The sequence below is a fragment of the Gadus macrocephalus genome, chromosome 4 (genome assembly GCF_031168955.1).
Source record: "Gadus macrocephalus chromosome 4, ASM3116895v1".
In the NCBI taxonomy this organism is placed as follows: Eukaryota; Metazoa; Chordata; class Actinopteri; order Gadiformes; family Gadidae; genus Gadus; species Gadus macrocephalus.
The window spans coordinates 12460126-12476101 of record NC_082385.1 but is presented as its reverse complement, the minus strand read 5'-3'; the positions used below and the strand labels follow the sequence as shown (position 1 = coordinate 12476101).

The 15976-nt window shown below is 44.3% G+C and overlaps 2 protein-coding genes across 2 annotated transcripts in view; both read left to right on the top strand.

Annotated features, from left to right (window-relative positions):
- The first annotated feature begins 2353 nt into the window (after positions 1 to 2353).
- On the top strand, positions 2354 to 5464 carry ywhah (tyrosine 3-monooxygenase/tryptophan 5-monooxygenase activation protein, eta polypeptide). Its single transcript, XM_060050303.1, has 2 exons — positions 2354 to 2854; positions 3705 to 5464. The coding sequence occupies exons 1-2, from the start codon at positions 2768 to 2770 to the stop codon at positions 4353 to 4355; spliced, it is 738 nt and encodes a 245-aa protein (XP_059906286.1). The 5' UTR covers positions 2354 to 2767; the 3' UTR covers positions 4356 to 5464.
- Positions 5465 to 8399: 2935 nt separating this feature from the next.
- slc5a1 (solute carrier family 5 member 1) overlaps positions 8400 to 15976 on the top strand; it is a 10309-nt gene continuing 2732 nt past the window's right edge. Inside the window, exons 1-12 of the mRNA XM_060050293.1 lie at positions 8400 to 8600; positions 9100 to 9171; positions 9616 to 9720; positions 10233 to 10292; positions 10389 to 10493; positions 10651 to 10756; positions 11285 to 11365; positions 12163 to 12371; positions 14063 to 14198; positions 14702 to 14809; positions 15434 to 15584; positions 15953 to 15976. The exon at positions 15953 to 15976 is cut by the window's right edge and continues 145 nt beyond it. Coding sequence (XP_059906276.1) covers positions 8460 to 8600; positions 9100 to 9171; positions 9616 to 9720; positions 10233 to 10292; positions 10389 to 10493; positions 10651 to 10756; positions 11285 to 11365; positions 12163 to 12371; positions 14063 to 14198; positions 14702 to 14809; positions 15434 to 15584; positions 15953 to 15976 — 1298 coding nt within the window. The 5' untranslated portion in view covers positions 8400 to 8459. The remainder of the gene's footprint in view (positions 8601 to 9099; positions 9172 to 9615; positions 9721 to 10232; positions 10293 to 10388; positions 10494 to 10650; positions 10757 to 11284; positions 11366 to 12162; positions 12372 to 14062; positions 14199 to 14701; positions 14810 to 15433; positions 15585 to 15952) is intronic.

Below are 15976 nucleotides of genomic sequence, written 5' to 3'. Positions count from 1 at the left end.
CTGTGTACATCATGGTTGTCCAACCCAGCTCCACCTCGTTATATAAGGAGAGCTCAAAGGAGCCTTCATCTGGTAAAATTGAACGTGTCAAGCATCAACAATAAATAGGTAAGTAATGAGGCAAATTAAAAAGACTACAATCTAGGGTGGATTTATAGAATTTGCTTCCCTTATTTCTCCTATAGGGCTATGATTTCAAATCATGGCCCATTGTTTACATTATGTTATGTTCAGTGCATATGTGACTGAATGTAATAATTAATTAGTTTACCTCAACCTTTAAAGGTGCTGTTGGTAAGATTTAAGAGCTATTATATTAATATACACTAGTATTATTAATGGTGCTGCATGTAAGAATAAATATATACAGATATATATGTATATACAGTAAACACACACACACACACACACACACACACACACACACACACACACACACACACACACACACACACACACACACACACACACACACACACATTGTTAAAGGTGCTGTAGGCAAGATTACAAGCTATTATATATTATTAATATAAAATGTGCTAATGTGGATTTATGAGCCATTATTAGAGAATAATTTGTGAGAAATGGCCAAGCCTTCCACCAGGTATTAGTGAGAGTAAATGCTTTGGAAGAATAACTGGTTCTAGTGGACTGCGTCTGCCTCTGTATGGGACAATTTTCACTTTAGCCCGCTTCTGACCAATCCAACTGGTCTGTACATCACAGGTGTGCTAGACAGGCAAGATATTCCAGGTTGGTTGTTAGTTAATAAATTAATGGTATGGCGCTGCTGGGACTTCAGACTGGACATTTAGTGAAAAGTAAGCAGAGGAAGTGTTGGCGAAGGCAGTACATTGTCTCCCCTTCGGTTGATATTCATTGACAGGATATCAACACACGGGCAAGGTCCAGGGAGGGTCTGGTGTGAGGACATGAGGCTGTCAACTATTTGCTGTCTGGATGATGTTATCCTCTTTCCATCCGACTGGTTCTCCAACACAAGTCGGGAATGCTTGGCCGCTGAATGTGAGGCCATCAGAATGAGGGTGTGCTTCCAAGGCAGTGAGGCTGTTTTCCTCCAGGCGTACGACGGCTTAACCCCAAGTCAAGTGGATCTTTATAGCAGGGCCTAGGCTACCCACCTTCACCCTTATTGGAGGAGTGCAGTAGTGGCCAGTGGGCAAACATTGAAATGACATGCATCACAACAGAATGAAAAAGCAATCAACATCAATTCTGAAGTAAAAGCAAAGAGTGCAGAGGTGAGGGGGGATTCATCAAGCAGCTGCGACATTTTGCACCTTTGAGTCACAGGTTTTGTGACTCAAAACGTGACCGGAATCAGGCGCTTGTGGATACAAGTCTTTTGTAGATACATGAGTTTCCTCTGTACGTTGTGCTGACTATGGGTAAGAGGATGACTCAGTAAAGCAGAGCTCCTCTTGCGATTGAAAGCAGCTAGTTGATGCGTTTAGGGTCCGCTCCACGGACCGCGAACCTGCAGAGAAGTCAGGCACAGCCTGGGATCAGAGTGACCCTGTAGGTCGTGGAAAGTAATGTCTCCTGGCTGGCCTGGAAAAGTCTTTAGGAAAGTGGTAGATCTAAAGAAAGTTTGCTAGAAAAGAGGGATGGCTCTTCATATGTATTGGCCTTGTTGCCAATATTACCCTAATCGAATGATATCCAGCAAGGCTATAACGGGGTAACATTATTCAAAATAACAACCGGTTTATATTAGAGTATGCCATCAAGCTAGCAGCACATAAACATGAGTTGCAATAAACCTGTACAACTGACTTAACGAATAATGTCTACCTTAAAATTTAAACAATATGCAGTCAATCATAATAAGCTATTTTAACAATCTTATAATAAAACTATTAATACAAAATGATGCAGATGCCATGATTACATCCAAAGTCTGACTATACACTGGGATTGGTCTTTTACAAGAGCTTGCAAAGCACTCGTAATTTGGAGACGCAATAAATTAAAACATCAACCTGCATAGGCCAATATGACGATCCAATGACTTTTCTCATTCGTATAACAGGATAATGTGTACGTGACAAAAGCAGCAGACTGGCTATTTCATTGACAAGTTGGTGCAGCCGAGTTTTTAATAACGATTTAAAATGCCTATTGACGCGTTTAACTCCGTACGCATTTCTGACCTCCAGATGATTCTATGTAATCCCCGGAGATACGGTACGAGTTTACATTTAGGATTACATCGTTCCTTTATACGTTGAGAAACGACAAACGCTGCGTGTACCTCGGATACGGTATTAAATAATGGTATTAAGTGTATTGAGTGGATATCAAGGCCACGCGTTTGCACGGCGCATCCGGATACTGCAACAAAAAAAATGCAGCAAGACAGCAGTGCGCAGGTGCGAAACCGCAGCGAGGGTGGCTATTTTTAGAAAGTGACGTCACCCTGAAATAGTAGCAGCCCTCTCCGCGGTCCGCCTCCCTTCAGCAGTCAGACCGAACTGACAGGACGCTCGCAGCACCGTACAACCCGTATCACCAGCGGTTGGAAGCCGCACTGACTGCTCGGCGTCGTCGAGAGGTGACCTAGACAACCCGGGTAAGGCGTCGAATAAGAACCACTGCACGCAAAGTACGGTGTCCCACAAGGCCAATCTATACGTCATTAATCCACGCATCACGGAATCCGAGCTATTGGTCGGACCCAGCCCTCATCGCAGCACCACCACCAGCAGCTTGGAGAACAGATCTTCTGCCCAGCAGCAGCAGCAGAATGGCGGACCGGGAGCAGCTGATCCAGAGAGCCCGTCTTGCCGAGCAAGCGGAGCGCTACGACGACATGGCCGCAGCGATGAAGCAGGTGCGATCCGCCGAAGCAGTGCGTCTTGACAGTGTGGATATGATGAGATAATGTGTCCCGGCCTCATGACCTGCAGCCAGCAGTCCTGGTGTTGAATTAAAGATACATGTGACGCCCCGATTCTGTCTTCTAATGCTAGCATCCTGACGTTAGCGGTAGCATCCTGACGTTAGCGGTAGCATCCTCACGTTAGCGGTAGCATCCTCACGTTAGCGGTAGCATCCTCACGTTAGCAGTAACGTTAGCTTCGTCCAACACTTGGCTTTGTCTGCCAGCTGGTCAATGCAGCAAACTGCTAGCTGCTAGCTGCTAGCCCGCTCGTCAAACAATACGGGTGCAGTCAAAGACCTCGCTATTCTAAGACATGAATCCAACCAGTATGTGTATTAATCTGTATACAATTGAAATGTTACTATAATCTTCTGGTTATTTACGCATACTTTATAGATTTTGTAAAAATATATATTTTTAAGTTTATGTATATACGTGTACATTTTTGGCTTTAGTGCAAGCTAACGCTAGCTGCTACAGCTAGCCTGCTAGCAAACAATGAGTGTCCTGACAAGCGTAGTAGGGCGTAGTGGAGCCGCCCTGCAGGGTCGATGCACGGAGAGGCCGCAGGCATGCGGGTAACTCCCAACTGCAGTTGAGAGACAGGTTTCTCTCTCCACGTTTAGGGCCACATAGGGGAGGGGCCCTTCACTAACCTGGAAATACTGGGGCAACCATTCAAGATGGAACAGAAACCCCCAAAAAAATCCCATGTCTAGTAGGCTTTCTGTATTAGTGGGTGTATGCACCAAATGCGTATGTAATAAATATAAATTACTTTGTATGTATTATATTTCAGGTCACAGAGCTGAATGAGCCTCTGAGTAATGACGACAGGAACCTTCTGTCCGTGGCCTACAAGAACGTGGTGGGCGCGCGGCGCTCGTCCTGGCGCGTCACCTCCAGCATCGAGCAGCGGGCCGTTACCGACGGCAACGAGAAGAAGCTGGAACTGGTGCGGGCCTACCGGGAGACGATCGAGAAGGAGCTGGATTCCCGGTGCCAGGAAGTGCTCTCCCTGCTCGACGAGTACCTGATCAAGAGCTGCGGCGAAGACCAGCTGGAGAGCAAGGTGTTCTACCTGAAAATGAAGGGCGACTACTTCCGCTACCTGGCCGAGGTGGCCACCAGCGAGAAGAAGGCCGCCGTGGAGGCCTCCGAGGGCGCCTACAAAGACGCCCACGAGATCAGCAAGAGCATGCCGGCCACCCACCCCATCCGCCTGGGCCTGGCCCTCAACTTCTCCGTCTTCTACTATGAGATCCAGAACGCGCCGGAGCAGGCCTGCAAGCTGGCCAAGGAGGCGTTCGACGACGCCATCGGTCAGCTGGACAATCTGAACGAGGACTCCTATAAGGACTCCACGCTCATCATGCAGCTGCTCCGGGACAACCTGACCCTGTGGACCAGTGACCAGCAGGACAGCGAGGGAGGCGAGGCCAACAACTGAGGCTCCGCGGTCGGTCGGTGGCTCTCCGCACGCCGGGTAGCTCTCTAGTTAGAATAGCGATTTACCTATTCCCGCCCCATATCCCTCTTGCTAACTTTTTTCTTAGTTCTTTGCAATGTTTCACCTCTATTATTATTTTTTTGTTGTGCCATTTAAATTTCTAAATCAGAATGGTCACCGTTCTGATTCATTAGGAATGCAGCAAAGGAATTATGTGTCTCTTCAAACTCGCATCAGAACCACCTTGGGACAGACTAGCCCCGCCCCCATGTAGAAACAGAAGCTAGTCTATTTTACACAGGGCTCCTATTTGTAATCATGGTTAATGCATTAAGAAAGGAAATAAAAAATCAGGCGTAGTATAATCCATACTGTAAAGTGGTACGTGTAATTGTGAATGTGGGGCGTGTTTACCGAATGGAGTTAATAAAATATGTATCTGATTATGGGGGGGGGTGGCTTTTCCCAGATTTAGTCCACATCAGAATTCAGGGAACCTTTTCACAGAAAAGTCTATTCTGTTTCTAATGCGGCCTGAACCTGAGGATTTTGAATAATTTCTTGGTTTCGGAGTGAAAATAATGCCGTTGCTCGTCGCTCCTTCCATCAAAAAGTCACAGTGGCCTCTAATTTATTTTTACATTCCGTGTTTCTTGTTTAGTGCTTTATTTTCTTCTGTTCTAGAACCCCTTACCTTCTAGAATCCTGTCTGTTCTAGAATCCCTCACCTTCTAGAATCCTACGTCTGTTCTAAAGTGGTTTAGCAAAAAAAAAGTCTTAATGTTGCTCAAAACAAGTTAAGTCGATATTCAGGTCGAGCTGGTCATCAGATGTTCCGTGAGGATATCGTCAGTCCTGAGTTTACGTCTGTAATGCAAAAGAAAAGGAATGTTTTGTTGTATGTTTTAAACTACAATGTAAACCGTGGTGATGCATTTAGGTGCTCTGCTTCTGGAACCACCTGTACATTCTGTGTGGGAGTTTGTGTCGGGTCTCTGGTCTACTAACTTTCCATGTTCCTGTGCTGTTTCACTTAAAGGATTGCAAAGGTGTTGCTTACAATTGTCACTTTTTTTTTTTTAAATGAAATAAACTCCAAACACTGTTAATTATGTGGTCTTGCATTTCTTTTAACCTAACCCTTACGCTCCAGCCCATAAGGAAATCTGGCAGTTATGATCAAGTAATCTGTTGAAAAACCAGGCCAGTGTCTGACGTTGGACACCTCTTCACACCTAATCGTGAATGTACACATAAGCTGCTATATACATATGCTGTTTAGGACCGGCACTAGAATCAGTAATATCCATGCAAAACCTTTAATAACTTGATCTCTTCGCTGTTGACAGTTTTTCTCAGTCGCTTTGGTACATTTCTCAGATCAGAATTGAAATTCTCAAAACTATAGCCTGTTCAATCTTCACATTGTGTCGTTTGTGCACATCAAAAAAACTGTTTCTCATTTCTTTGAACAAGTTGCATATGCTTTGGTACATTCATGCAAATGATTATGTACAATTCTCTGCTCTTTCCTACATTATCAATTGCTTATGTCATGTTGATCTAAATGTATTGTAATGGGTCTCTATTGAATAGTCTCACCCCCACAACATTTAGGCATTAGTTCATTGCATAAGTTTTTACATGCAAAAAATGGTTGAACAAGTTGTCATATGTTAAGCATATTTATATACATTTCCATTAGGCTTTTTTTCTAAATCTGTCCTGAATTTACCAATTCAGGACAGGTGAATCTTGACTTTCTCTAAAGAAGGGAAATGTGTGAAGTGTTAGATCAACCAACGATCAACCAGTTTACTGGAGTAGCTCAAAGCTGCATCTCCTGAACCATGAACTGGCAAGTATACAGTATATATATAGCTGGAGCACAACACAATGTTACATTGTCTGAGAATTTGTGGCCCAACAGACAGGAACATCAGGAGGTGTAGGATGACTGCACTGTAATTCCTACAGCAATGCATGTACAGTTTACCCTAAGGAGATTTTCCCATGTTCACATTTCTAGCAATGACATGGTCTGTCAAAAAATTACAGTACAAACAATCGAAGCGTAATTGTGAATCGTGTCCAGTCTCTTGCAATCAATCTCCCACATACCAGTGTTTCCCCTACCATTGTTCAGGACTGGCGGGCCGCCAGGCCAACGAGCGCCCCCGCCAGGACAACAACCGGCCAAAAAAAAAAAAAATATGAAAAAAAAAACAATGAAAAAAAAAAAAAGAAAAACTGCAGTGTCGCGCGTGCGCAGATGATGCCCCATCATAACGGACAATCTGACGGCATTAAGTTATATCATCATTAGCATGGCACCACCAAAAATGTTATTGTAAATAAAATTAGTTTATTGTTAATAACGTGTTTATTGAATCACTATCAACTTGTGATGGCTAAGCAAGTGTTTTATATGGAAATAACCAACAAACACTCTAGCATCCCATGAAAAATGTATAACAAATCACACTATCAGCTCTTACCACCGGGCCTAAAAAAAATTCTAGAGGAAACACTGCACATACCCTAAGGTGTAACTTACAATTTACAATAATTTTCTTCAAAACTTTAGCCATGGTTTACATCAGAACATCCCTCCAGAGTACACTGTTATATTGACAACATGACGAAGCAATTTGACTGTCTTATCCGTACACAATGACACAAGGACTTGTCATTTTGATGGCACTGACATGTTCATTGACAGAGATATTTACTTTTGAGAAACGAACTAAGGATTTTGAGCAAGAGACTTGCTTTTGCATGAAATCCATGGTGTTTTGCTATTTGTACAAATTGTTTTGAGAAATGCACTTACTGTTTTGCAAATTTCAATTCTGATCTGGGAAATGTACCAAAGCGACTGAGAAAAACTGTAAGAGGTTCCAAGTATTTGTTGCAGCAAATGGACACACTTTTCATTTAGTATCTAGACATACTCCTATCATATATAGATTTTAGACATTTTTCTATCAGGTAGCCATCCACCCACCTAAGTAACATCCATGCACGATTACGCAATAGCTTTTCCTGAGCAGCAGTACCCAGGGCCCCCCAGCGGTTGCTCGTTGCTATTTCATGACGCAGTAAAGGAAATTCAGTATTTTATTTATTTATGAGATAACTCATGAAGATCACTTTTCATATAATTGTAAGAACGACAATAAAACGGGTTGTAGGCTATACATTACCATCTTTGTTAATTCTACCACAACGCAAGGCTACAACATATGAATGATTTGCGTCCTTTAACGAAGGCACACAGTAATGATTAACAGATCCACACCTAGAGGCGTACGGTGCCTTTAAAATAAACACGTTTTTTTTGATTCCCAGAGAATTATAAAGGATTTTACTAAGAAGTTATTACATATATATTTACATTATTCACAACTCATTCTTGTGCAGTTTGGGTTAGCAATATAAAAAGTTCTCAAATTGGGTAATTTATTGGCCAAATGTTTTGTGTTTGCAATGCATGCATTTAAAATAAATCAAACAAAAATGAAAACAAGTGCAACTGAATTCAGCACTGTCATCGTGTGGGCCTGGGCAGTTTTGATAGGATTATTTTATGAGAGCACCTGCTGATTTAACATCATACATTACCTAACCCTAATGGGTTGATTATTAACATAAATGGGTCTATTTGCTGATAGCTTTCACCTTCACATTTACAAACAAATGAAAAGGAAAAATAATCAGCTCCTATAGGTACTCGAATGTGTTGGATACATACTTGTAACTCTCCCTCTTTATTGTCGCTCTTTTTTTCTTTTTGTCAAACTCTCTGCATTAACACACACATTCTCCCTTTGTGGATTGATCTCTCTCACACACACACACACACACACACACACACACACACACACACACACACACACACACACACACACACACACACACACACACACACGCACACACGCACACACGCACACACGCACAGACAAACACACACACGCACGCACGCACGCACGCGCTCACACACGCACGCACACACGCACAGTGTGGTGTTCTATATAAGTAGGACTACCTGTGCTACCATGCTCCAACCCTCCAGTCCCTCCGTGTCACCACTCTGGAGTCAAGATGAGTGCTGATTATTTTGGATTCTCCTGGTTGCGCAGCGATCATCAGCAGAGAAGTAAAAATGATGTGGTTCTCAACAATGCAGCGGATATATCGGTTATCGTGATTTACTTTTTGGTTGTTCTCGCAGTGGGAGTATGGGTAAGTTTTTCGTTCTCATAAAGGGTGGCATTCACACCGTTCTGTTGAATCCTTGGACAATCCTTTACTCAATATAGTTAATCCCTAACCAGATATAGAACCAAATTCCTTTTACTTCCGATAGTGTGGCCAATATCAGTGCAAGATAAATAAATAAAAAACATAAATAGCCTTGCTGAATTGTTATTTTCTTAATCTTCTTTGGTAATTACACATGAAACTATGATAAAAAAGTTTAAGTTTAACGGGAGCTCTTAAATCAATTGAATAAGGAACCCAAATTATTTGCTCCACTGGCAGATATTGTTTGACAGGTTCAGTTTTCAAAGTAAAAAAAAGTAAAGTATAGGATGCAGAAACTGATCACTTGTACAGTGTCTGTCCTATTACCAAAAAAATATGTATAGGCAGAGCAACATGAACATAGGCCTATATAATCAGCAGCTATGAGTAAATAACAGACATTTGTACAGATACGTTAACTATATGTTGATTGCAGGCTATGGTTCGAACCAACCGATCCACAGTGGGTGGATTCTTCCTGGCTGGACGCAGCATGGTGTGGTGGCCGGTAGGTTTCTGCACCAATCATATGCACTTGTGTGAATATCAATCCTTGCAACTTAAGTGAATCTGAAGATGCTTCTATGTTAGCACTTGACCAAGTATCTGAAATAGAGAGATTTGCACTTCAGTTGATGCTAATTCATGTTGATCTATTAAGGTGCGACCTACTGATGCTGTTTAAAATTACAATGGTTGAAAATAGCCCTATTAACTTTCATGTGTGACAGCACAAATAGGACAGATTTGTTATTCCTGTTTGTGAATTGATTTGTAAAGAAAAATGCTGTGGTTGAAAATCTACTTTGCATGTGTGGTGTGTTTATATATTTATATATATATTAAAATTACCTAAATAATAAAATAAGTTAAATAGAGCGACAATCCTATTATAAAGGGGAAACTGATACGAAATATGGATATTATTAATTGTTGAACACGTTCTACACAGATTGGAGCATCCCTTTTTGCTAGCAATATCGGCAGCGGCCATTTTGTTGGCATCGCCGGTACAGCTGCTGCGGGAGGGATAGCCATCGGTGGATTTGAATGGAATGTAAGTGGCCAATTTTAATTGAACATTCAGTGCCTTATTACGGCACTATCACACTCGTACACAAATGTAGTAACCTCTGACACCTCTGATATCCGTCATCTCTCACACTAACTGATACGTTTGACAGTTCTGTGTGGCCCAAGGTGAAGGACTGATGATGTAATCAGGCTTTAAAGGGGTTCTAAGGTATATTTGAGAGTAGCAAAGAGAGAGTAGCAAAAGAGCAGAAGAGGGAATTATTTTTTAAATAAAGAACCCAAACAACATCTCCTCTCTCTCGGCTCCCTCCCTCCCTCCCTACGTTGCTCAGACAGATGATAATGTATGTGCAAAGGTGTTGACAGAAAACATGTTTTCCCCAAACCAACGGGGAAGAGATGTCTTGGTTGGTCAGAAATGAGCAGGCAGCAGTCTAAAATCTAACAAATTACACTCCAATATAAGCTCCTAAATCGACCTAATGTCAATGAGAACATTCTGGTATATTGTTGTTTGTTGTTTGACTGTTTCAGGCGCTTGTCGTGGTGGTCATTTTAGGATGGCTCTTCGTTCCTATCTATATCAAAGCCGGGGTAAGGAAAAACACACAAATTCATCCCAATGTAATCCCAACTGTGCAACTAACATTTTAAATCTGCTTAATATTTATCTCCACGCTGCCCACTTAGGTGGTGACCATGCCAGAGTATCTGAAGAAACGGTTCGGAGGCCAGCGCATTCGTGTCTACCTCTCTGTGCTGTCCCTCTTCCTGTATGTCTTCACCAAGATCTCCGTGAGTTCAAGCACTCACTCTTATCACTGACCTTGATTAACCTGGACGGAAGGTGGCCCATGTATGTGAGCAGTCGTTCTCCCACCCCTCTCTCCCCAGCAAAACGAAAAAACGAAACGAAAATCGAATAGTATTGTTGTGTGTGTTTTCCCTCCAGGCAGACATGTTCTCAGGGGCTATCTTCATCAACCTAGCATTGGGACTCAACATCTACCTGGCCGTCATATGTCTTCTACTGATAACTGCTCTGTACACAGTCACAGGTCTGCCTTTTGTTCTTCCGTGGTCAATGTGGTGGCATCATTATTATAATGTGTCATTTTTTTTGACCTGAGAGTCACATAGACCTGACGTTTTGAAAGTAAACCATCTCAGGAAGGCTTATCCATTTTTTCTATGCTTATGGCGCCATGACTAAAAGGGTAAAGTCTCCATGAAGTATATGGCTCTGGTGCGTCCTTTATTCAGCAGGAGCTCTCTTGGCCTCGTTATCACATTATGGTTAATTGCCTGTGCTCTGCGATAAGCAGCAGCTGCTGTAAAAACGCATCTACAACTGACCTATACGTTACTGAGTGGCCATTTGAAGGATGCAATCCGTGACCTTTGCTTTCCAATTTGTCGTTGTGACGTGATCCCAATATGATCCAACACCGTTGTACTTAGTATTTAGTCTGTCATTTTAACATGGATTTCATGATATATTGTATGTCCAATTATCCACTTTCTAACTGTGATCCGATACAACATGTCAATTGATCCATCATTTCACATGGCGTGATGTCTTCCAGGGGGCCTGGCCGCAGTCATCTACACAGACACCCTGCAGACCATCATCATGGTGGTGGGATCCTTCATCCTCATGGGCTTCGGTAGGTTTTACCGTGTGCCGAGATCAGCCTGCACGAATCAGTGCTGACAATCTTGCTGTGCCACAGAACGCCGTAAAGCCGGCAAGTCGGATCGGGCTGTCGTACCCGGGGTAGTGTGACGGTCAAAAGCTTGCACTGTGTCCTCCGGGACACCCCTTTACAGCCCAACGTTCGTCGTCCAGTGTATTTATAAGGGGACCACTTATGAATGGTCCGACGTTAACCTTGATCATTTCCTTATTGACCCCCCCTCCCTGATCTCTGGTGCAATGACACCTGGTCCTACTCCATCCCGGCACGGCTGTCCAACTTGTAGCGTACCCGGATCTCTTCCCTGTCACATTTTAGGATTCAAAATGATTGTGAAAGATACCGTGAAGTCTAATCCTGGTATTATTCACATCCTCCTCCTCCTGCAATCCCATCTCTAATATCTCTACCATCTCTACTATCTCGACCATCTCTACCATCTCTACCATGTCTACCATGTCTACCATCTCTACCATGTCGACCATGTCTACCATCTCTACCATGTCTACCATCTCCACCGTGTCTACCATCTCTACCATCTCGACAAATACAATGTCTACCATTTCAACCATCTCTACCATTTCTACCATCTCTACCATCTCCACCATGTCTACCATCTCCACCATGTCTACCATCTCTACCATCTCTACCATCTCTACAAATACAATGTCTACCACGTCTACCATCCCTACCATTTCTACAAAATGCATGGACAACCCAGGTGGTCTGACTCTGTCCGCTGTCCACTCTGTTCTCTCCCACCCCAGCATTTAACGAGGTGGGGACCTACGACGACTTTCAGAGGCTGTACATGCAGGCCGTGCCCAACATCACCGGTAATATCAGCGCTGAGTGCTACGAGCCCCAGGCCGACTCCTTCCACATCTTCAGGGACGCCGTCACAGGGAACCCGCCATGGCCAGGCCTGATATTTGGACTGACCATCCAGGCCGTCTGGTACTGGTGCACGGATCAGGTGACCTGACTGTATATGCTGTTAGCATGTGGTTAGCAGAGAATGCTATGGCGCATTTCCGTCCCGCAGCACTCCTCCGTTGGGGTACTGAGACGCCTGAAAGGGTGCCGGCAAGTTCGAGCTACACGTGCCGTCCGTTGATTGGTTGACAGAATCGTCAGTTCCGTGTGACAGGTGGATAATAGCAAACAAACGCAGTACCCGGGCCGCAAGGCATTTCTGTACAATGGCAAAAGCTTTGTTAATTTAGGAAATGTTTGACGTCCTTCAAGGACGTCCTACATTCTTGCTTTTTTATTGTGTCGCGTTCTTCTTTTTCCTTGGATTTGATAGCATGCTATACTGTGTCGGGCTGCTATGAGGTTACGATGCTTACGTAGCTGCCACGGCTATCGGCTTAAACCATGTCCTACCATAAGGGTACTGTCCGCGGTGAGAACGAGAGCCGTAAGGGCTGGGCTATACCGCACCCTCACTACTGGGCTGAGGCCTGCTGGGTCCGAAGCGTACCTGCCGGTGGAAAAGCGACATCAGCTGATCTCATTACCATACTTTTCAAAGACAAACCTGTAGTCACTCATCCTGATTCCATCAGTGGTTCATTATTGACTGGCTGCGGTCATATTGTCAATCAATTATATTGCCAAAGTATAAAACCCTTTGCAGTGAATACAGATCCATCTAATTGTGAGCATGTAGGCGGTCAGGCATCTTGCTCAAGGATGTTGGCATTGGGAATCAAACCCACAACCTCTCAGCTCGGATCACCCTTACCCTCACCCTAAAAGTATCCTGTTCCCCAATAGCGATATGGGTAAATCGCAATAGCTAAATATCTTCAAAATGGCAAAATGAATGAACAAATACTACTACAACCCGACAAACTGTGTATACATGGCCAACTGAATAATTGATACGTAGTTTGTCCAGGCTGAGTTCAGTCAAGTGTGATAGTCAGAGAGGCTTCTAGATCAGAAAAAGCACTCGCCAGTAACTCAGATAAGAACGAATACCAATAAATGCATCAGCCCGTTTGATGATAGCTTACATCTGAACTGCACGTAATCCGACCCAGTTCTAGGGAACACAGTTTAGCCTTGTCAACCATGTGCATATTCTCTGCTATCTGACGGTTATTGCCTCAAACTAAATTACGTCATATAATACAAAACACTCTCGGTATAATAGTCTATCTATAGACAACTTTAATATAACAGTCTATAATTAATACGTTTCATGAGAAAGTCTGTTATCAGACTCTAGATGAGAACAGAAATAATCTTTGATTCACTTTCTATCACTTCATATTTCTTTTGATTTATCATGTTGCTTCAGGCGGTGATCTGCAAGCACATCATTGGTTAACAGAGTCACTTCACTAAATAAACGATAATTCTGTATTATAACAATGTAATAAAATACAGGACATTTCAGCCCTCAGATGACTGTCATGTCATTTAGATGTTGTGATGTGAAACACAAACAACAGACCCTTTTAACAGAAGTGTCTTCGTAGGGCAAACACCGGTGTCGCTAATAACATTAATTATGTGTGTGCTCCTTTTATGCCTATACACGTTGATCCCGGGATAATAAAAGGACTATAAGACCAAAAGCAGACTGTATGACTGTGCACTTATCTGTTCTGTCATGCATGGCCTCCCCCCCCCCCCCCCCCCCCTCCTGTCCAGGTCATTGTCCAGCGCTGCCTCTCGGCCAAGAACCTGTCCCACGTGAAGGCGGGCTGTATCCTGTGTGGCTACCTGAAGCTCCTGCCCATGTTCCTCATGGTGTTCCCCGGCATGATCAGCAGGATCCTCTACCCCAGTGAGTGTGGGCTTCACACCGGGACCCTTTACTTCAGACACAGGATTCTTCTAGTACATTTCATGGGCTTGGTGAGGCCTCAGATTGGACGGACTCGAATCTGAGTTGCCTTTTCACCGTCCCGACGAAATACAACTTTTTATGCCTTTTTCTCAAAAAAGTAAATGGATTTAGAAGCATATAATCGCCGTTCTGATTAAGCCTGTTGGTTGATGTTATTCTTTAGATGCTCAACAGAACTGACGGTTGCACTGAGTGTAGACTAATGTGAACAGTGTGTTTGTGTGTGTGTATGTGTGTGTGTGTGTGTGTGTGTGTGTGTGTGTGTGTGTGTGTGTGTGCGTGTGTGTTTGTGTGTTTTTATGTGTATGTGTATGTATCTCTGTGTGTGTTTTGGTTTTGTGTGTGTGTGTGTGTGTGTGTGTGTGTGTCTGTGTGTGTGTGTGTGTGTGTGATAGCCCGCTTGGCGTAATAAAAAGCTTGACCGTGTCTTCTTATTGCAGACGAGATTGCGTGCGTGGATCCCGATGAATGCCTGAAGTTCTGTGACGCCAGCGTGGGCTGCACCAACCTCGCCTACCCCAAGCTGGTGGTGGACCTCATGCCCAACGGTGCGTGGTTCAGCCCCCATTGGGGTCCAGGGGAGCCTGTAGGGGGGAGACGGTCTGGTCCATTGGGTAGGGTGTTTGACTCCCAGCCAAAAGGTTCTGGGTTTGAATCCCCCACTGTCCACGGCCTATCTGTAGGCCCTCTTGACCTAGATCCGTTACCATGACTCTGCATTAATGGCATTGTTCGATAAAACTATAAAAGTAAATCAATAAAATCGCTGGCATTCGCGTGTCATAAAAGCCTGGCAACAAGTCTAATTTTGATTCCTAATCTAAATTAGATTTAGGATTGCAGATCTCACACAAAACTCTCTTCCCTAGTTTAAATGTACTTCTTGTGTTCCTCCTCCTCCCCTTTCTTCTCCTCCTCTTCCTCCTCCTTCTCCTCCTCCCCCTCCCCCCTCTCCTCCTCCTCCCTCTCCTCCTCCTCCCTCTCCTCCTCCCCTTTCTTCTCCTCCTCCCTCTCTCCCCTCCTCCCTCTCCTCTTCCTCCTCCTCCCTCTCTTCCTCTTCCTCCTCCCTCTTCCCCCTCCTCCTCCTCCCTCTCCTCCTCTTCCTCCTCCCTCTCCTCCTCCCTCTCCTCCCTCTCCTCCCCCTCCTCCCTCTCCTCCCCCCCTCCTCCCAGGTCTGAGGGGTCTCATGCTGTCGGTGATGCTGGCGTCCCTGATGAGCTCCCTGACCTCCATCTTCAACAGTGCCAGCACCCTGTTCACCATGGACATCTACACCAAGTTCCGCCGCACCGCCTCCGAGAAGGAGCTCATGCTCGCTGGCAGGTAACGCGCTGCTCTGGGGGGGTCCCGGGTCTCTGGGGGTCCCTCGGTCTCACCAATGTGCTTTTTATTTTTTTCCTTTGTCTCCATGTGTGTGTATGTGTGTGTGTGCATATCTGTGCGTTTGTGTGCCTCTGTGTGTGGCTCTGTGAGTGTTTGTGTGTGTGTATGTGTGTGTGTGTCTCTGCGTGTGTGTTTATGTGTGGGTGTGTGTGTGTGTGTGTGTGTGTGTGTGTGTGTGTGTGTGTGTGTGTGTGTGTGTGTGTTTGTTGGCCTCTGTGCATGCGTGTGTGTGTTTGTGTGCCTCTGCATGTGTGTGCGTGCGTGTGTGTGTGTGTGTGTGTGTGTGTGTGTGTGTGTGTGTGCTCCAGGGTGTTCATGCTGGCCCTCATTGG